This window comes from Osmerus eperlanus, chromosome 16 (genome assembly GCF_963692335.1).
Source record: "Osmerus eperlanus chromosome 16, fOsmEpe2.1, whole genome shotgun sequence".
Taxonomy (NCBI): domain Eukaryota; kingdom Metazoa; phylum Chordata; class Actinopteri; order Osmeriformes; family Osmeridae; genus Osmerus; species Osmerus eperlanus.
In genome coordinates, this window is record NC_085033.1 from 14,017,247 (window position 1) to 14,037,541 (window position 20,295).

Below are 20,295 nucleotides of genomic sequence, written 5' to 3' on the forward strand. Positions count from 1 at the left end.
CATACCAGTGTTTGCTCAGTGCTGTTGGGACCATGTTGATTTGAATGGGGCTTATGTACTGAACCAAATGAATGTACTGTAGATATGACACGCAGCTACTGCTCTGGTAGAGGTAGGACTGAGTCCTCACAGCGTGTGTGTAGGCCTTAGACGGACTTGGTTGTGCGTTTGTGTGTTTGTGTATATATGTGTGTGATTACATACATAAGACAACGTTGAGGTAACTAGTTGTATTGTCCAGTCATTGTCCATTAGCCTGTGTTGAAACAGTACTATGTCTTTTGACTCTGCGTCTGTCAGTTTGTCCATCTGTCGGTCTGACTGCAGTCTCTGTGTGTGTGTGTGTCCGTGTGTGTGTGACTGGGTCCTGATCTATTTGATCATTCAGCGCAGATGAAAGCCTGCGATTCCTGTTTGCCTCTGTGACTTGTAATTACCTCAGTGCTAATTGCCTCTAACGGCTGCCATGTTGAGTCGATAAGGAGGAGACAAGGGCTTCAAAGAGACCCAGCCCACTGGGGGGAACAATAGGCAGGAACAAGGCCTCCCGGTCTGAGAAGACAACCATCCTCATCCTCCCTCCTTCTCTCTCTCCGTCCCTCCCTCTCTCTCTCTGCTCGCTCACTCACTCCACCTTTCTCTCTGTGTCTCTCTCTCTATGACCTGCTCATTTGTTTTTCATGTAAAGAAGTGGAAATGTTTCAGACTTTCTGTGTGTGAGTGTGTGAGATACATTTCCAGTGAGTGCATGTGTCTGTGTGTTTATTTGTCTGTTGTTGCATGCTTGTATGTGTTTGCGTGTGTGACACCTTTAATAAAGTCATCTCTTCTTCTGTGTTTACAGTACGACAGTGAGACCATGTACCTGGGTATGCCGGAGGCGGGCCTAGACTTCATGCCAGCCAATCAGGTGGGTTTGTGTGGGCCCTGTGATGTGTTGTCCAGTAGTAATCGATCGTATTTTAACCAATCGCATCTCACAGTAGAGCCACTGGTGACACACTTAGTCCATTATGACACGGCAGCAGAATGTCTACCTCCTGTTTGAGCCCAGCCTTAACAAACTCCAAATGGCTGCACTTCCATGCTGTGTGTGTGTGTTTGTGTGAAAGGGGGGGGGGTGATGTGTGTCTGTGTGTGAAGTGTGTGTGTGTATGTGTATGGTGCATGTGAGTGTGCGACTGTGTGTTGATATGGTGCATGTGTGTATGGTGCATGTGTGTGGGTGTGTATGATGTTGTGTGTGTGTGTGTGTGTGTGTGTGTGTGTGTGTGTGTGGGTGGGTGTGTATGATGTTGTGTGTGTGTGTGTGTGGGGGGGGGGGTGTATGGCATGTGTGTGTGTGTGATACATGTGCAACAGCAGGTTGTGTGTCGGGCGCAGCAGGGATCTAATGGCAGTCAGCTAGGAGGTGTGTGTGGAACAGTGTGAGGCCTGCAACATCATGCAATATTAACGAGCGTGTGTGTGTTCCTCTGTAAACTCCGTCACCACAGGAAGAGCTCCTGCTATCTCCTTACACGCTACACCGCCGGCCAATTACAACGCCATTACACAGCTCTCACAACAGCCGTCCGCGTCTCTGAGACAAGGGACAATGCCGTTTCCTGATCCATAATCAACGAGAGTCTTTTCACAGGTGCACATTGCACCAAGCCACACGTTTAGGAAGCGGACCTGAGCGATACCGCCGAGGCACGCGGTGTCCGTGGAGCGCTATCGTTATGGTAACTTCCGAGATTTGGGAAGCTTCTAGGTTCGATAGCGTTCTAGTCTGGAACTCTCTCCGCACACACCGCAGCTAGCAGGCGCGGCTAGCAGGCGCGGCTAGCAGGCGCGGCTAGCAGGCGCGGCTAGCAGGCGCGGCTAGCAGGCGCGGCTAGCAGGCGCGGCTAGCAGGCGCGGCTAGCAGGCGCAGACCAGGTTGTGAGAAAGGCTCTTAACCCTTGTGCTGCCTTCGGGTCACATGACCCAAAGGTTCATAACGAACCATCGTTGTGTTTACCCAATTTTACCCAATACAAAAACAAATTAAAATAATTTTCTTTTAACCTTTGCAATGTGGGGGGTCTGAGACAGCCTAGCTGTTAAAAGAAAATGCTTCACTTTGTCTTTGTATGCGGTAAATCTGTCGCAATACGAAGGTGGGTCACAATGACTGATGGGTCAGAATGACCCGAAGATAACACAAGGGTTAACAAACTCTCCTGTCTGTGGGATTTCGCCATTCATTGTAATTAGGTCTGTTTTCTCATGGATTAATGAAAAGGGGTGATGCATTAATTAATCTGTCAATTCTGTCTGATACCCAGTGGGACAGATTATGTGTTCATTGAGTTAAATGACTGTTGAGTCATTTTTCAATAATACACTCCATAATCACTTAATTTCTTGAGGACAAGGACTATATATTTACAAATGTTGCTCTAATCAGCCTAGGGAATATATATGTCTAACGGTTCACGAACACTCATCATGTCGTTGAATCTGGAATGGCAGTTTGAGGTTTAAGTTAGGTAAACCTAAGCAAATAAGTGGTTAGTATTAAGTAATCTAAGTCATTATATCTAGTTGTGTGTTCCAACATTATGAAACGGAAGGGCATTTTTGAGACCGTGGATGATATCACATTTCGCTAGAAAACAAAACTCAGTTTGTGGTTGCAGAGAGAATATTGGTTCAGGGGACTGGGAAAGGACAGCCTGCAGTTTCCGTGGTGACACATAACAATAACAGAACATGTAGATTCAGAGTGAATAACACCTTCACAGCCAATCACACCCTGCAGAATATAGATTTTTAAAAAGTCCCTTCCCAAAGCCTCTCTTGTCTACCATGTACTCTTAGGTAAGGTGTTCATATTAGAAACTCACTTCTAACCTCATATTCATTCCACCAAAATCAGCTTGTGTGTCAGTTGGTGGGAATATTAGTCATGTGTTAGCATACTTGCCATTGCCTTAATGGTCATGAGGACCTCTTCATTGTCTTTGATGATTTCAATCACAGACGTTTAAATATTTGTACACAGACACGTCTTTTTCTTAAAATAAAGTGTTTTCCAAATGTTACAAATATACATTAGTCATTTATAAATGGTGGATCTGGAGGTTTGGTATAAGAATACTTAAGCTAACGTTTCACAATCAGCTTCAGGTTTAGCATTGAGGGATTATATATAGTTACGTATTCTATCTAATGATTCTCTCTATATATATATGTACGAACCCAGATGTGAACATAGTTAACCCGTAGGGACCTCTTGGTAGGATGGAGGCAGCATGAATAAATTATATTCAGGTTATGTATTATTAATTCAGATGCATGGTATAGCGAGGATAGTCAGGGCCGTATGGGAAATGTTTCTACACTGCAGAATAGCTGCCTGTGGTCGATGGCTTGTCTGCAGTACATATTTCCTTTCATGTGGTTTATATTGCATGTGCAGCATCTATGGATATGATGGATGCTCTGCTAGTGTGTGTTGTCCCAGCCTTTCTGAGTGGCTCTCACTCCTGCTTGTTCAGTTGGAAGTAAATGGAAGGTATTATATACACGGTGTATGTTTATATTATCTACGGTTCCCTGTCACTTCCCTCTGAAAAGTTAGAGTGTGTGTGCATGTGTGTGTATGCACACGTATATACAATATTTAACTGTACAACATTGAGAACATATTTAACGCATATATACTGAATCTTTAAAACGGTTACAGTAATTTCTGAATATGTTAGTATTTGCTCGGTGTGAAGGCCCCTTCTTCTATGCTTTGCTGACAGCATGATAACCCTAACCCTCCACAAGTTTGTGAAAAACATAATGTATGTTCATATACAGTCAGTATATACATATACAATTTGTACTTTGTATGTGTCTTTGTCCTTCTGCCCTCCTGTGACCCTTGACCTTGTGCTAACCCCTGACCTCTCGTCTCCCCCATGGGCAGTTCCGTGTGCCGCCCAGCCCCCACCAAACCCAGCAGAGCGCCAAGCAGACAGGCCCCGCCTCCTGGAGAAGAGACGGCCCCCCTTCTCACCATGACGGCCACAGGCTGCACTGGGTAAACACACACACGGATGCGTAAACACACAGACATTTGAACATACGAATGCATACACAGACACACACACGGACACAAAGACAGTGATACACTGTCACACAACACATGCACATACACACACGGACTCACTCAAAGACACAGATGCGCACACACATACACAATTTCCTTTGGAATCAGGTCATTCTCTTTATTGTCGGAAACTGTAGAAAACCATGTCATCAATTAACATTAACATATGAACCGGTGTTTCTTTAACTCCATAGTTCTCATGTTTACGATGTTGATCTGAACAACAGACAGGCACCCTCATAGCTCACCTGTTTTAGTATTGCGTTTAAAATACAATTTATTCTCTCGTGTTTGAAACACTTTATGAACGGATTACTGCTTGAAAACAAACCAAACTGTTGTGCGGAAGTCGTCAGTTGGGCGAGTACCCGGGTTGGCGGGGGCGGGGTCGGGCTGAGAGAAGGACTGACGAGAGGAAGATTTCTGAAGAAACGAAACCCGGATTTTAGACAAAATTATTAATCATAGAGATTCCGAGTAGGCAGTGGAGAAGCTTGTGCAGACCGTGGTGGGAGGGTGTTCCCCTATCCCCGCCCACTCTCCCGCCCCTCCAGTCCCCCACCCTTTCACATATTACATCTGACAGCATTATTCATGCTGTGTTGGCATGATGGGAGTGAATTGAAATTGAAATGATTTTTTTTACATTTTTTATTATATGATTTTTTTCCTCATTTGAATTTCGAATGTTATGTTGTTTGACTGGTTGGGTAAATTAACTGTCGTTTTGTTTCAAACTGAAGCGTCTGTTTTTAAAACATCAACGAGCCAAACGTGTCTCTCTGGTTACATAGGATGTTGATCTGAGGGTTGCTGGGAGACGTGACCACAGGTGTATGAATTCAACAGAATCTCTTTATTTTCCACAAGGAACTTCATTAACCAAATAGTAGTGCAAATAGATCGCACATTCGGACCACGGTAGACACAATCAAACACAGTTTTGAATCTGTAGTCTCAGTAACTGTCGTTGCTATGCTGACAGAACAGAGAGGAGGGGGTTGTGGTCGGATGAAGGGAGGACAATAGAAAAGAGTAGAAACAATAGAGTGATAAAACACCCGAGACATGAAAGGAGAGAATGATCAATCTCTTGTTCTTCCTTTCTTCGTCCTTTTCTTTAGTTTCTTTTCTTAGAGCTTTGTACAGGAAGTAGCAGTTACGTAACTGTCATATTTGTTGATGTTATGTAATTCTCATTGGTTCATTTCCATACAGTCTCAAATGAAACATTAAGACAACCTTGAATTTCCCATAAGATGTCAGATAAACAGCATCGTTCACTTTTTTCCTTGCAAATTGTTTTAATAAAAAAACTGAAAATCTTCACTGCATTTAGAGAAGATTCAAACTGCTGTATACTACAGATTATACTATTCTGTTGTATACTCTGTAACACTTCTGCACCCTGCATACATTCTATGTATGTATACTATTTTGCTGTATACTAGTATAATACAGAGTATACTATTCTGCTGTATCCTAGTATACTACAAAGTATACTATTCTGCTGTATACTAGTATACTACAGAGTATAGTATTCTGCTGTATACTAGTATACTACACAGTATACTATACTTGCCTATCAACAGACCTTTCCCAGTTGTTTGTTTTTGTTTAGCTCCTGACAGAACAAGCGTTCCTCAACTCAAACCTTTACAGTCTGGATTGTGCCAACACACTCCCTCCAACCAACAGAGACATCTGCTCAAGACAACACAATCAAATATGCTAATGTGTGAAAAACGTTGGCTTTTAGAGAGTGGAGATGGAGGAAGCTCATTACAACGATTATGGCTCTCTTTTATAAGAACAGTTGGGCTGGTATTCCTGGAGAGAGAGAGAGAGAGAGAGAGAGAGAGAGAGAGAGAGAGAGAGAGAGAGAGAGAGAGAGAGAGAGAGAGAGAACGAGAGAGAGAGAGAACGAGAGAGAGAGAACGAGAGAGAGAGAGAGAGAGAGAGAGAGAGAGAGAGAGAGAGAACGAGAGAGAGAGAGAGACTTGGAACTGATCCTGTACCTAATTGCCTTTACTTGGCTTTCTGTCAGCTTCATTTTGTTTTCGGCAAATAAAAGTGCTAAATTAGTGGTAATGGAAATCTGGGAGGATGAAGAGGAGGAGGAAAAGGAAGTAGGAAAGGAGGAAGAGGAAACAAAAGGAAAAGTCCCTTCTGGTGGAGAAAATATGATCAAGATGCTTGATTTGAAGTTGCATCTTAGCAGGATGTGATTTGTTTGTTTGTCTCCTTCGGTGTAAACTTAGTGGTTCATGTGGCCAATTAAATGTTTCTACCTCATTTGAAACTACTAGTATTACAGAGCTGTATGTACGTGTTTATGTGTGTGTGTATGGTACCAGAGTTTGTGTGTGTGTGTGCGACCTTACCCCCTATTTACTGCTGATTGGGACAGAATGTATGCAGGGTGCAGAAGTGTTTACAGAATAATTCATGATTAAACTCAGATTTGTACTGGCTTTCATCTCACTGTCTTCTCCATATTTATCTGTGAATAAACAGGGGGAGCAGGGGGATGTGGGAGAGAGAGGCAGCGATAAAGAGAGAGATAGATAGAAAGAGAGGTGTAGGGAGAGAGAAGGGGAGATGAATGGGTAGAGGTAAAACGAGAGAGGGTGTGAGAGAGAGGGAAAGAGAGGGAGAAAGGGAATTAGAGAGAGGGAAGGAGAGAGAGGGAGAGACAGTGAAACAGAGAGAGGGAGAGAAAGAGAGAGAGGAAGAGAGTGAGTGAAAGAGAGAGGGAGAGAGTGAAAGAGGGAGATGGAGAGAGTGAAAGAGATATGGAGAGACAGTGAAAGAGAGAGATGGAGAGAGTGAAAGAGAGAGAGGGAGAGAGTGAAAGAGAGAGAGGGAGAGACAGTGAAAGAGAGAGAGGGAGAGAGTGAAAGAGAGTGATTGAGAGAGAGAGGGAGGGAGAGAGAAGGAGAAGAAGTTAGACGACAGATCATCCTGAACAACCAAGTGGAACTGGCTGTCAGCCTCTATAAAATAACTCTTTTGTTCCAGTTTAATGAGAGGCTTTGAACATTTACATACGTTTCTCTACCTTCCTCCAACCCTCCTCATTTCAACCTGTGAATAATTTACCAACACGATCAGATTCACTCACTCATTCCTGTTTACAAGTAAGATGAGCTTACATGTATTTGATATAGAGGGGATGAATTTTGCATGAGTGTGAATAATCTAATGATGTATAGCTTTGTATAAATAGTAATGAATAGTTATTGTTCATATGGGAGAGATCAGAGCCAGTGCTCAGGGCCAGGGAATGGTGTTCAGTCTAATGAGGTAGCTGTTACTCACAATGTGTTCTACTGCTTTGGTCTGATGGAGATACAGTGCAGTAGAACACTCCTGAAAGAGAGAGTAAGGGAGAGACAGAAAGAGAGGGAAACAGAGGGACTGAGAGTAAAAGCCAAAAGGAAAGAGAGAGAGAGAGAAAGATGGAGAGAGAGAGAGAGAGAGAGAGAGAGAGAGAGAGAGAGAGAGAGAGAGAGAGAGAGAGAGAGAGAAAAAAAGAGAAAGGTAAGGAGCTTGAGTGTTTGATTAGATCTGAAGAGAGAGGGCACATTCAGCTGCTTATTCTGGAGGGTTGATGTTCAGGATAATGTTGGCTAGTTCTTATGCACGTTATAATGTTATGTAAAAAAAAGAATATTAAAATAAATGTTTCCGTTCTCACTGTCTCTTCTTATCTCTCTCCCCCTGTTGGTGCCCCCCCACTCTCTCTCTCTCTTCTATCCCCCCTTAGTCCTACCCTGGCTTGGGAGATGAGGACTTCAACATCCCCCCCATCACTCCCCCCACTATCCCCGAACACATGCTGCACCCCCACCTACCAGAGTCTGAGTCTGGGACATACCACCCGCTGGCCTCCCCCGTCTCCCAGAGCGGCATGCACCCCTTCCACTTGCAGGGAATGGACCTGCCCGGAGTCACCGGCTCCAGCATGATGAGCCAAGATGGCGGCCTGCTGAGCCAAGATGGCGGCATGATGTCCAGCACCCTGTCTGTGGTGAGTGTGAGCTCGAGTCTCTCCACAGCTAGTCAGGGCGATGACCTGGGGCTTACTCAGTGGGTTGAGTATGTTTATTCCCCCGCTGGGAGATTTCACAGCAAACCGAGAACCTTGGTCTGAAACCTGACATTGACATTATGATATTCTATGTGGGTGGTGGGCTTCTCGCTGTTCCAATAGCACAGAAATGAAACTTAAACTTTAGATTTTGCCGAGCAGCGAGAACAGGATTCTGAGACTAGGGGGGGTCTGTGTCCTGGTTTGTGTGTTTGTGTGTATTGTGACTAATAGTGGTTAACCAGTGTCTCAGACAGAGAGATTTCTCCTGTTCTAGTCATACTGAAACTTCTCACCTCTCTCTCTATCCATCTCTCTCTCTCTCTCTCTCTCCATCTCTCTCTGTCCGTCTTCCTCTGTGAGAGCAGATGAACCACCACTGTATTAGGTGTCAATAGCACCCTGGCTTTCTGACGCTGCATATTTTCATCAATAATTTTCCCTGGGACTTCTGTTTCCATCGAGAACAGCCACTACTGTTTGAATGTCATTTTTTTCTCTCACCCAGACCCTGTAGAACAGCAACTGCGCCGATTCCTTTAAAGACTTGCCATCACACACGGCCTGTGTCTGGATCCCATAATACTCATTTGGGATTGGTTAGGGTTAAGATTCTCTCTTCTCTCTCTATATATATATTTCTATCGCTTTCTTTCTCTCTGACTCTCTCTCTCCGGCTCTCGTTCTCTCTCTGTATTTCTCCCACTCTCCCTCTCTTTCCCTCTCTCAATCCATCTATCTATCCCTCCCTCTCTCTCTCTTTCTCTCTCCCTCTATCTTTCTCTCTCTCTCTCTCACTCTCTCTGTGTTATACCTATTTTAGGATTAAGGCTTACAGTAACTAAGGTTGCTCTCAGACCACGGTTGTTTGAAGCCAAAGGAGAGAGGGCTGGAGAGATATCCCACTTTCCCCAGACTGACAAAGGCCATTCTGTTCTCATCCCACAACCTCTCCGAGTGGCTATGAATTATGGTTGCCAGGCAACCGGGCCTGGGCCAAGATCTGGTTGCCGCGGTGAGAGAAAACAGAGTGAGAGAAAGAACGAGAGAAAGAGAGTGAGATACAGTGAGAGAGAGAGAGAGAGGTTAGAGAATGAAAGAAATAAAGATGAAGAGAAACAGAGAGAGAGAGGGAGAGGGGGGGGGGTAGAGGGAGAGAGAGAGGGAGAGAATGAAAGAGAGGGAGGGAGAGAATGAGAGAGAGACTGTTTCTATATTTTATTGGTTGTTTTTCTTACTAAGCTATCTGACTAACTGCCAGAAGGACACAAGGTCTGCCACACTGTCAGTGCCCCACTGTGTGTCTCCCAGCCAGGGTTTCTACCACAGACACTGCAGAACCTACACAGGCTAATAGCCGAGCAGAATTAGATCAACAGTGTCATCCTTTCCTTCAGAAAGGGGCTGACGTGAGAGAAGCGTTTCTGAGCGTTTCCACTCAGTTTCCGGCAAGTTCCGTTTCCCCGACCACGCCCGTGTGAACGTTCCAGGGTGTCTCGGAGGTGGTTGAAATGTGGGGGTGCTGTTCTGACCCAGTCAGTCACCAAGCCAAAGCTACGGAAACTTACAAACCACCACGTCTGCTGCTAGGGGCGGGATCTGTTCTCCGTGGTTACCGCGGTTAGCGGAGGTTAGCCGGTTAGCAGATCTGAGGTTTAATATGCCCCTTAGTTAGCTGGCCGAGCTAAAGGACTGGTCAGCCATCTTCAAACCTGTTCCAGTAAAGCTTCCCTCATCTTGTTATTTAACTGACATTAATGAATTGTAATTCATTAATTGTATTAATTAAATAATCTTAATGAGGAGATTAAGATTAGGGTTGACAAGGTACTACATTAGGGTCACACAGGTGCAGGGTTAACTGTGTGTGTGTGTGTGTGTGTGCGCGCGCGTGCGCGCGCGTGTGCGTGGTCACAGCAGACCAGATTCTAAAGCAGCTTGTCTGCCCAGGTGATGCCTCACCTGTCGGGGTGGGGGGAGGGTGTGTGTGTTTGTGGTCTGTGTGTGTTTGTGTTGGGGGTGAGGACAATAGGAGGCGTGAGGGGGGGGGGGTCACTAGAGGCACCTGTCGGGCCACGCGGTGTCAGGTGACCTGGCCAGGTGTCAGGTGACCTGGCCAGGTGAGGCGGGGTGAGGTGTCCCCCTGGGGAGAGGATCAATCAGACCCACTATCTGGGCGTCCAGGGAAACTACTGGACCTGACCTGAGATATACCCGTCACCTGGTATATATACCTATCGCCTGGGATTGAACGTGTCTGAGATTATACCTGTCTAGATTAGTCTAGTAAATTACTAGATGGTAACCAACTAAACCAAGACAGATATTCAGCTGAATGAAAACTGAACACTCACTGTTAGGTCTAAACTCTTTCTCATCTCCAAACATCTGTTGGGCTTTGAATGAGAGTGTGAGAGGGTAGGGAGGAGTTAGTCAAATAATTCATGGGTAGATTATGTTTCTTCTAATACTGAGACTTATTTGAATATTGTTTTCATGAACAGATGCAGCAGATGGTAAACTCCAGGTACACCAGCAGCCAGCAGTCAATGGAGGCCCTGAGACCCAGGAACCAATCAGTTATGGGGCAGCAGAGTCAGCTGACCACCATAAACCAATCACAGCTGGGACTGAGCGGGAACGCCCACAATTCCCCCTCTCCTCCAGGAAGCAAGTCGGCCACACCCTCTCCCTCCAGCTCTGTGCACGAGGATGATAACGACGAGTCAGTAAAGGTGAGGGGATGAGGTTCCTCTCACAGGCTGTTTCTGTCTCTCTCTCACACACACGCACACACACACACACACACACTTTGTCTCTGTGTCTGTCACGCACACACACTATGTGTCTTTAACTATCACACACACACACACACACACACACTCTCTCTCTCTCTCTCTCTCTTGCTCTCTACATTTACATTTAGTCATTTATCAGACGCTCTTATCCAGAGCGACTTACAGTAAGTCTCTATGGAACAGACTTCCACTTCCAGTGTTAAACCACATGCTACATAGCTGCACCAAAGGCTATATATCTACCTCATTGCTATATAGCTGAACCATGGCTATATAGCTGAACCATGGCTATATAGCTGAACCATGGCTATATAGCTGAACCATGGCTATATACACACCATAGGCTGTAACTGCTCACTCCCACGCCTGTAGAGTCAGAACGGTGTTAATATTTGATGCTACTGTACCTATATGGTACAAGTTATGTTTTATTCAGGCCAGCATCAAGTCTAATGTGGTCAACAGCTCTGATGTGTGCTGCACATTCTGCAGTGTTTGTCTACACTGAACAATAAAGTTACTAAAATAGGATTCAACTGCATGCTTTTCTGTGGTAGTGCTCAGAAGATGGCTTCCTCCTTCCCTCTCTCTATCTCACACTTTCTCTCTCACACACACACTTCCTCTCTCTCTCTTATCCTGCTCTTCTTTCATTTTCTCTTCTGTACCTCTCTTCCTCCCTCCTGTGATTTCTCTCCACCTCTCCCCTCTCCTCCTCTCTCCACCTCTCCCCTCTCCTCCTCTCTCTCCAGCATCTCACCCTGTCTTCTTCTCTGGTCCTCCAGCAGGCTGAGAAGAGACCAGCGGTGGAGGCCCCCAAGCCCAAACCCAAAACCCCCAAAAAGAAGAAGAAGAAGGATCCCAACGAGCCCCAGAAGCCTGTGTCGGCGTACGCCCTGTTCTTCAGAGACACACAGGCGGCCATTAAGGGCCAGAACCCCAACGCCACCTTCGGGGAGGTGTCCAAGATCGTGGCGTCCATGTGGGATGGGCTGGGAGAGGAACAGAAACAGGTGTGTGTGTGTGTGTGTGTGCAGACACGCAGGTGTGTGTGTGTGTGCAGACAAGCAGGTGTGTGTGTGCAGACACGCAGGTGTGTGTGTGTGTGCAGACAAGCAGGTGTGTGTGTGCAGACACGCAGGTGTGCGTGTGTGTGTGCAGACAAGCAGGTGTGTGTGTGTGTGTGCAGACAAGCAGGTGTGTGTGTGCAGATACGCAGGTGTGTGTGTGTGTGTGTGTGTGTGTGCAGACACGCAGGTGTGTGTGTGCAGACAAGCAGGTGTGTGTGTGTGTGTGTGCAGACAAGCAGGTGTGTGTGTGCAGACAAGCAGGTGTGTGTGTGTGTGTGCAGACAAGCAGGTGTGTGTGTGCAGACAAGCAGGTGTGTGTGTGTGTGTGTGTGCAGACAAGCAGGTGTGTGTGTGCAGACAAGCAGGTGTGTGTGTGTGTGTGTGCAGACAAGCAGGTGTGTGTGTGCAGACAAGCAGGTGTGTGTGTGTGTGTGTGTGTGTGCAGACAAGCAGGTGTGTGTGTGCAGACAAGCAGGTGAAGAACACGCACCCGTGGAAAGCATAACGCAAACAGGCACACACACACTCACAGGTCGGAGATTTAATTTACTTGACTTGGAGTTTAACTCGACTTGTTTGACCATCGCAGGAATACAAGAAGAAAACAGAGACAGCCAAAAAGGAATACCTGAAGCAGCTGGCAGCTTACAGAGCCAGCCTGGTCTCCCAGGTACGCCCTCAACACCACCCTCCCTTAGAGTACGCCCTCAACACCACCCTCCCTTAGAGTACGCACTCAACACCACCCTCCCTTAGAGTACGCACTCAACACCACCCTCCCTTAGAGTACGCCCTCAACACCGCCCTCCCTTAGAGTACGCCCTCAACACCACCCTCCCTTAGAGTACGCCCTCAACACCACCCTCCTGTAGAGACCCCAACATCACCCAGAGATACTTGACTTACGTTGTCTTCTTTATATTTTGTCTCTCCCCCCCCCACTGCTCCCCGTCCATCCCCCCTTCCTCCCCCAGCAGAGTTACAGCGAGCCAGGGGAGGTGAAGATGTCCCAGTCCCCCTCCATGGTGGGGTCGAAACCCCCCGTCTACCACGGGGCAGGACAGCCTGCGCCGCACCAGCACCCCCACCCCCACTCCCACCCAGGCCTCTACATGAGCCACCCCTACCACCACCCCTCCCACCCCCAGCACCACCCCCATCCCCAGCACCACCAGGCCGGCCTCAGCCCCCACCTTGGCCTCTCCAGGGGGGTGGCTCCCCGGCCCAGTGGACCCCACTCAGGAGGGCTTTCTCTGGGCAACATGTCTGCCGCCTCACCCCCTCCACTCCAGATTAGCCCTCCCCTCCACAGTCACGCTCACCTAGGTCTGCACCATCAGCAGCAGCTCAGTGGACACAGCCTCTCCCTGCACTCTCCTTCTATGGGACAGGTGAGTTACTTGCTGCACACTCACACCATACCTAAAGATACCATCTATGGGTCTTCTACTTCTATACCTTCTACTGGGTCCTCACTCTCTCACACACACACACACACACACACACACACACACACACACACACACACACACACACACACACACACACACACACACACACACACACACACACACACACACACACACACACACACACACACACACACACACACACACACACACACACACACACACACACACAGTCAGATATTTCCCATTTTCTCTGGGTAATAAACAAATGTATGAGGGTGAGGATGTGATTTATGGAGACTTGGAGAGCTGAATTGAGATTGATGAATTCATCAGTGGTGTAGACAAACAGCCGCAACATGCACACACACACACACACAGAGGAAATGACAGGGGGGAGGGGTCTCCAGGGAGACAGTGTTAGGCCCCGCCTCTCTGCAGTTCCCTGGTAGAGAGGCGGGCCAGTTAGTAGAGGGATGGAATGATAGAAGGGCAGAATACAGGGGCAGGTTAGTAGAGGGGCAGTTTATTAGGGGGTAGGATGGTAGAGGGGCAAACCTGTATTGCCTGCTGGGGGGGGCAGTGACAGCCAGTACCTGGGTCCAGGTAGCAGTTGGCTCCATATCCCAGAGATCCTCTGGCTGTTGAACGCATCACGTATTCACGACGTTGTGGGGAACCTTGTTATTGCCTGAAAAGGAAACGGTCTCTTCTCTCTTTATCTGGTCTCAGCAGGCCAGATGAACTGCTGCTGAGGGTCACTCCACCAAGTTTTAGGAGAGGGGGAGGGTGGGGAGTGTGTGTGTGTGTGTGTGTGTGTGTGTGTGTGTGTGTGTGTGTGTGTGTGTGTGTGTGTGTGTGTGTGTGAGAGAGAGTTTGGTGGGGGTGGTGGTTGAGGTTCCTCTTGAGTTAGTTCCACAGGGAATAGAATATGAATTTGTCTGAAGTCCAATTCTAGATGAGTTTTAATCTTCGCACTGTCTGTCTGAAGGGTGATGTCGGCGCCTAGAGGAGAGAATAGTTTGACTGCGGTTTCAGGGCGCCACTAAAACCGCACGTTCACGGACCCCTTTTACAGAGTTTTAAATCCCGGAGGGGGAAATAATCCCCCGCTCTCCATTTTGCATATTTCTAGGAGGCTGCAAACAAAACACAAAAAAAAAAAACAGAAGAAGAAAAAAACAGTGCTCCAACTTTTCCCTGAAGAAGGAGAGGAGGGGTGAGGGGCACGGGGGAGGGGGGATGGGGGAGAGAGAGAGAGAGAGATACAAAAGGGGCAGATGGGGTCTTTGTGAGGGGGTGAAGGAGAAGAATTTGAGGAACAATAGTTGAATAGGTAAGAGTCGGAGAAGGGGGAGAGGGAACTCAGCCACCTGCTGTCCCCAAGCTTTCACAGAGAGACTCACACACAGCACCCAGATTAACTTCCCTTTCAGTCTCCCCTCTCTACCTCTCTCTCCCTCTCTCTCTCTCATTCTGTCTCTCCCTCTCTCTCCTATCTCTCTCTACCCCCTCCCCTCTCTCTCTCTCTTTCTGTTTTGGTCTCTTTCCATCTCTGTTTCTATTTCTCTCTCTCTCTCTCCCCCCCCTCTCTCTCTCTCTCTCTCTCTCTCTCTCTCTCACTGTCTTTCGTACTTCCTCCGTCTCTCGGGGCAACTATCTCTTTCTCTCTCTCGTCTGCCTGATTATGATTCTCTCTTGTGTCCGTCTCTTCTTCCTCTCCCCTCACTTTTTATCCATCTCTCCTCTCTCTGCTAATTTTCCGGCTCGTAGACACAAACACTTCTAGGAAAACCATCATCATTAACAATGTGGCTCCCATCATTACAACCCCCCCCCTCCTCCCCCCTCCCCCCCCCCCCCCTGACAGTCACAGACAGATCTGACTGGATGTGTTTGTTGCAGTCTAACCTCCTCCCCCCCCCCCTCTCCCCCAGGGGTTCCCTCTGCAGACAGAGTTCCAGAACATGATCAACATGTCATCCTCTGGAGGTCAGGGCATGTCCCCTTCCATGGAGTACGGCCGCAGCGGCCCGGGACAGCAGCTGGACTGGAACGAGTTCTCCGGTAACGGGTACGCTGGGAATACGATAGTCTGGATTAACCAGATTATCCCTAATATTGGACTAGGCAGGTTTAGATTTTGACTTAGAAAATGTTAATGGCAATTTGTGTTACCAAACTCAGTGCTCTAGAGAGAGTTGGAGTGGAGTTCTAAAGGGGTAGAACACAGACATGACGGCAAGTTCTAGAATGTGCTTTGTTGCTTTTCCTTCCAGAACTCACCAGAGAGACAAACCGCTATTCCTGACCTGATTGGAACTGGAGTCCGGCTCCAGTGACCACAACCACACCTCCTGAGAGGCTCCGGCGTGAACCAGACCACAGCTCGACCTCAACCCCAAACTTGAACACAACCTCAACTGGTCAAATCGTTGTCTACTCTTTGTGTTAACTGGACCAAGGAGCTGACCACCAACACACACACACACCACCCTGCTACTACAACTAGGGTCTAGTCAGCACAGCTAGTTTGCCATCTTCGTGCAGATAGTTCCAAGACAACCACAAATATTTATCACGTTCCCCAGAATCACTTTACAAATGTGATGTCACAAAGCCAACATGCTGAAGGTTCCGTTGGAGTTTTATGATGATTATGAGCAGAATTAGCCAGCCTCACCACACAGGGTGGTTGACAACACAAGCTAACACATAATGGTCAAATCCCATATGTTAATTTAGCACTTAAGGGGCCCCTGTTTATATCCCATACTGAGCTAAAAGGTGAACCAAAATCACAGATAATCTTTTTCAATTGAACATATGGACTCTCTCGTATCCTATCTCTCTCTCCCTCTCTCCCTCTCTGCTACTCAACTGCCTTACAGATTGTACAGTACACCACCCTTCTTTTATAAACTGATGCTCATCCTGTAAATATATCAGTTTGTGTGGCTTCTATCCCCCAAGAGTTTGAATTTCGAAAAGATAAGCTTTGTCTTAAATGCAGTTTAAGATTAATTGGATCACAAGAGGGAATTTAACCAGATTTAAGAAGGGACATTGATGAACATGGCTATTGAAGTTATTCAGGTTTTCATTTGGCATGATTTTGTCAATACTATGAAATTAATCTGTAAAATAAACTTGAGAAATCAATTGATGTTCAACTCGAAACTGTGCGCAACCTTGAAATAGGTGCTACGAAATGTTTGAAGTTTTGTGAAAAATAGACAAAACAAACAACAGTTTTTATTTTGTACAAAACAAAAAAATACACTTTTGTTCGACAGTTGGCATAGTGCTAATCCAGTGCTAGTCCAAACTCTTTGTGTGAGGGTGTAGAAAGCGACGTTTATGTCGTTAATGAGGAGCGGGGACAGATTGGCGGCTACTCGCGCCATAACCCCGACATCTGGCTCGCTCACGCGTGGCTCAGATCGCTGCATCCTTGCGGAGCTTGTTTGTGGTGCGCGGCTGTGCGCGTGCCTATTTATAAAACAATGAGAACTTGTAGGTGTTTTTTTTTTTTTAAGTTGATATGTTTAGATAATGATAATGATGGATGTCACTTTCTCTCTCTGTTCAATTTATTATTTGGCAGAAACGACTCCAGGCAAAAATGTGAAGAATTCTTATCTTATTTTTAGTTTCTATTCTGTTTTATTCTAATGTGTTCTAATGAAAATAAAGTAAACCTGCATTTATGTGCAGTAATCACTCCGTTCTCTCTCCTTTCTGCCTCATTTTAGGGTTGTGTATTTTATCTACATGAAAAAAGAATTGTGTGTGTTGTGTGGGTGTGTGTGTGTGTGTGTGTGTGGGGGGGGGGGCACACCGATATGATGGTGAACCCTCGCCCTGCGCTATGAGTGATGTGTGTGTGCGCGTGTGCGGTGTGACGCAGGGGCGTTTTTAGAGTTTGAAGAGAAGGGCTTCGCCCAGACCCACCACACAATACTACACTTGACCAACATTCGCACGCACCCGGGATTGAACACACCACCTCTGCTCTCTCAGGCGCGACGACTACCAGCTACGCCAACGAAAAGCTAGCTGGCTATTGGTGTGGTTGGCCTCTAACCGATCAACATCGGCTACATTAGCAAACACAAATCCTGCACCTGTTGTCGTATCACAGTCTCTGCTGCTACACTTTGTGTTTATGGCATCTTCTCAAACTCCTCTACAACTGTATTCAACTGCGGTGCATTCATATGATTGCAAAACAAGCGAGTAGTAATAGGCCCTAGATGTCTGTATATAATCGCGTAGCATTGCCGTTATGCTAAATAATCGGAGTGTAAAAAAATATTATTGGAATTGGCTCAAAAGACCCGGGGCTAGTACAATAAGACCAGGCCTAACGACAGCACTGGAGAGGTATATTTTACAGAAATGTGTGCAAGGTGACAGACATGGCAATCCCTGCTAAAACGCCAACAAAGACTCTAGTTCCCTCTAGTGGTCAGAGAAGAAATAACTCCTGTGTTTATGTATCATGACAAGGACTCTGCATAACTGACAGCAAGAAAAAGAGACCCAGCTTCTGAAAACGGATATCCTGGTTTTGAAAAGAGCTTCCAGACTTGTCATAGTCCTACGATTAGTCCTCTTTTAATGAAAAATATAACATTTAATGAGCTATTTAACACTGTTGACACCCGCATGTGCCCCCCGATGTATGAATCACAGTATTAAGATGACACAAATATGTAACATATACCGAAGTTAGGGTTCTTTTCAAATCATCGTAATAACACAAAAAACATATGATGTGATGTCATTTTAAAACTTGAAGCCCCTGATGGTGCATTATCCACTGTCAACCACCAGGTGGCAGCACTAAACCAGAATTAGTCACTGGGAAACGTATCTGAAAACAAAGCCAATTGTAGTATTTTCAAACATTAGTATCTGGACTTCTACTTGAGTGAAGGATGTGTGTACTTTTGCCATCTCTGCCGTTAAGATATCCTGCCAAACACCCTCTCCCCTTGTCACTCAACCTTCACGTAAATATGCGGGAGGGAGCCATCCTCAACTATAAACAAGAAGAACGTAAAACACAGCATGTGCCAAAGTGGACACACTGAAAACAAATGAACTGTGCGATAGCTGGGGAATGTGAAGAGAAACATAAAGACTAAAATAGCTTTCGAGGTAATAGCTGTAGCTCCCTGTATGAAAATACAGCTTCAATAAGCCGGGATCTGAAGTTTCCAATTCAGCCTTTGGTTCTCATCATCCCTGTGATGTCAGCTTGTGGATGATTGGAGGATGACAGATAAATCCTTGCAGGTCTTCTGCAGAAAGCAGGGGGTGAGAGGAAAGGGGGGGAGGGAGGGAGTTTAAGAGAGAGAGTGAAAGAGGGTTGAGGAGAAAGTGTGTGAAAAAAGATAAGGTCAGAAAGGGAGTGTGTTTGAGAGGGGAAGAGAGAGAGTGGAAGGGAGAGAGTGGGAGAGAGAGAGGAAGAGAGAGGAAGAGAGAGAGTGGGAGAGAGTGGAAGAGAGAGAGGAAGAGAGGGGAAGAGAGAGAGTGGGAGAGAGGAAGAGAGAGAGTGGGAGAGAGGAAGAGAGAGAGTGGGAGAGAGAGGAAGAGAGAGAGTGGGAGAGAGGGGAAGAGAGAGAGACAGAAAGGGAGTGTGTTTGAGAGGGGAAGAGAGAGAGTGGAAGGGAGAGAGGGGAAGAGAGAGAGGAAGAGAGAGAGTGGGAGAGAGAAGAGAGGGAGTGGGAGAGAGGGGAAGAGAGAGAGTGGGAGAGAGGGGGAGAGAGACAGATAGGGAGTGTGTATGTGTGAGGAGAGACAGGAAGGGAGTGTGTGTGAGAGGAAAAGAGAGCGAGAGAGACAGATATGAACAGTAAAGAAAGAGAAGGCTACTGTGTGCTAGAATGATAGATGGCCCTTGTAAATGTGATTTCATTTACGAGCAGGCTCTCAGGAGGACTGTATGTTAACAATCGTCTGTCAGTGTGTGTGTGTATGGGCACGTTGGTGGGTGTCTGTGTGCGTGTCTAAGAAAAGTGTGTGTATGGGTGTGTGTGAGTGTCTGGGTGTGTGTGTGTGTGTCTGGGTGCCCGCCAGGTCTATACATCACTGACGTCTGAAGCTGCCCTCATTGAGAAACAGTCTGGTCTAGTTTGCCCTCCTCCACACCAAACACACATGCAGCCAGAGAGTGAAGCACTGTACTGTAATGTGAGCATGTGTGTGTGTGTGTGTGTGTGTGTGTGTGTGTGTGTGTGTGTGAGCATGTGTGTGTGTGCCTGTGTGTGCCTGTGTGCGCCTGTGTGCTGAGGAAGGGCAAGATGTGTGTTCACAAAGTTCGGAACATTTGTGAGGATGGAAGGTGTGTGTGTTTATACCTGGTGTGTGTATGTAAACACTGCTGTGCGAGCACATTGAATTTGAGTTCTGTTTCCTGACGTGTGTGCATACCATGTGTGTGCGTGGTGTGTGTGTGTACCACATTTGCCACCCTGTTAGGTCAGTCTGGGGCTGGGATATGGATCAGTGCTGTATCTCTCAGCACCTAGGTCTCTCCACAACTGTGTGTGTGTGTTTATGCAGTATTTCTCTGTGTGCACATGTGCGTGAATGCCTCACTTGCTGAATATTTCTCTTTCTCTCATTCACACACACAATCTCCTCAACTTCATCAGCCGCCACTGATGAAATCACCTCAGTGAGTGTAGAGGTGGAGGCAGGGCGACTTAAGTGTCGAAGGCCTGATGTTGGGCCCAGCAGCTTTAGGGAGTTTAATGAGGAATAGAACACTAAGCTTGGAGACGTC

At 46.7% G+C, this 20,295-nt stretch overlaps 1 protein-coding gene across 4 annotated transcripts; it reads left to right on the forward strand.

The window, feature by feature from the left end:
- Nucleotides 1-671: 671 nt before the first annotated feature.
- On the forward strand, nt 672-17,225 carry tox (thymocyte selection-associated high mobility group box). Of its 4 annotated transcripts, none has more exons than XM_062481957.1 (10): nt 672-740; nt 845-910; nt 3,947-4,060; nt 7,899-8,162; nt 10,727-10,957; nt 11,806-12,033; nt 12,680-12,760; nt 13,065-13,481; nt 15,437-15,566; nt 15,779-17,225. In XM_062481957.1, exons 2-10 carry the CDS (start codon nt 860-862, stop codon nt 15,808-15,810), a joined length of 1,548 nt encoding a protein of 515 aa, XP_062337941.1. In that variant the 5' UTR covers nt 672-740; nt 845-859; the 3' UTR covers nt 15,811-17,225. The 4 variants fall into 4 exon arrangements, with proteins under 4 accessions (XP_062337941.1, XP_062337938.1, XP_062337939.1 ...); XM_062481954.1 differs by having other exon boundaries at nt 13,068-13,481; nt 15,437-15,573; XM_062481955.1 differs by having other exon boundaries at nt 673-740; nt 11,809-12,033; nt 15,437-15,573.
- Nucleotides 17,226-20,295: the final 3,070 nt, after the last annotated feature.

Bases quoted from the DNA above. Each gene is read 5' to 3' on its own strand.
- tox (XM_062481953.1), top strand. From the start codon at position 860: ATGTACCTGGGTATGCCGGAGGCGGGCCTAGACTTCATGCCAGCCAAT. The intron at 12,034-12,679 runs GTGTGTGTGTGT...TGACCATCGCAG, and splicing joins TGGGAGAGGAACAGAAACAG to GAATACAAGAAGAAAACAGA. The intron at 12,761-13,064 runs GTACGCCCTCAA...TTCCTCCCCCAG, and splicing joins GAGCCAGCCTGGTCTCCCAG to CAGAGTTACAGCGAGCCAGG.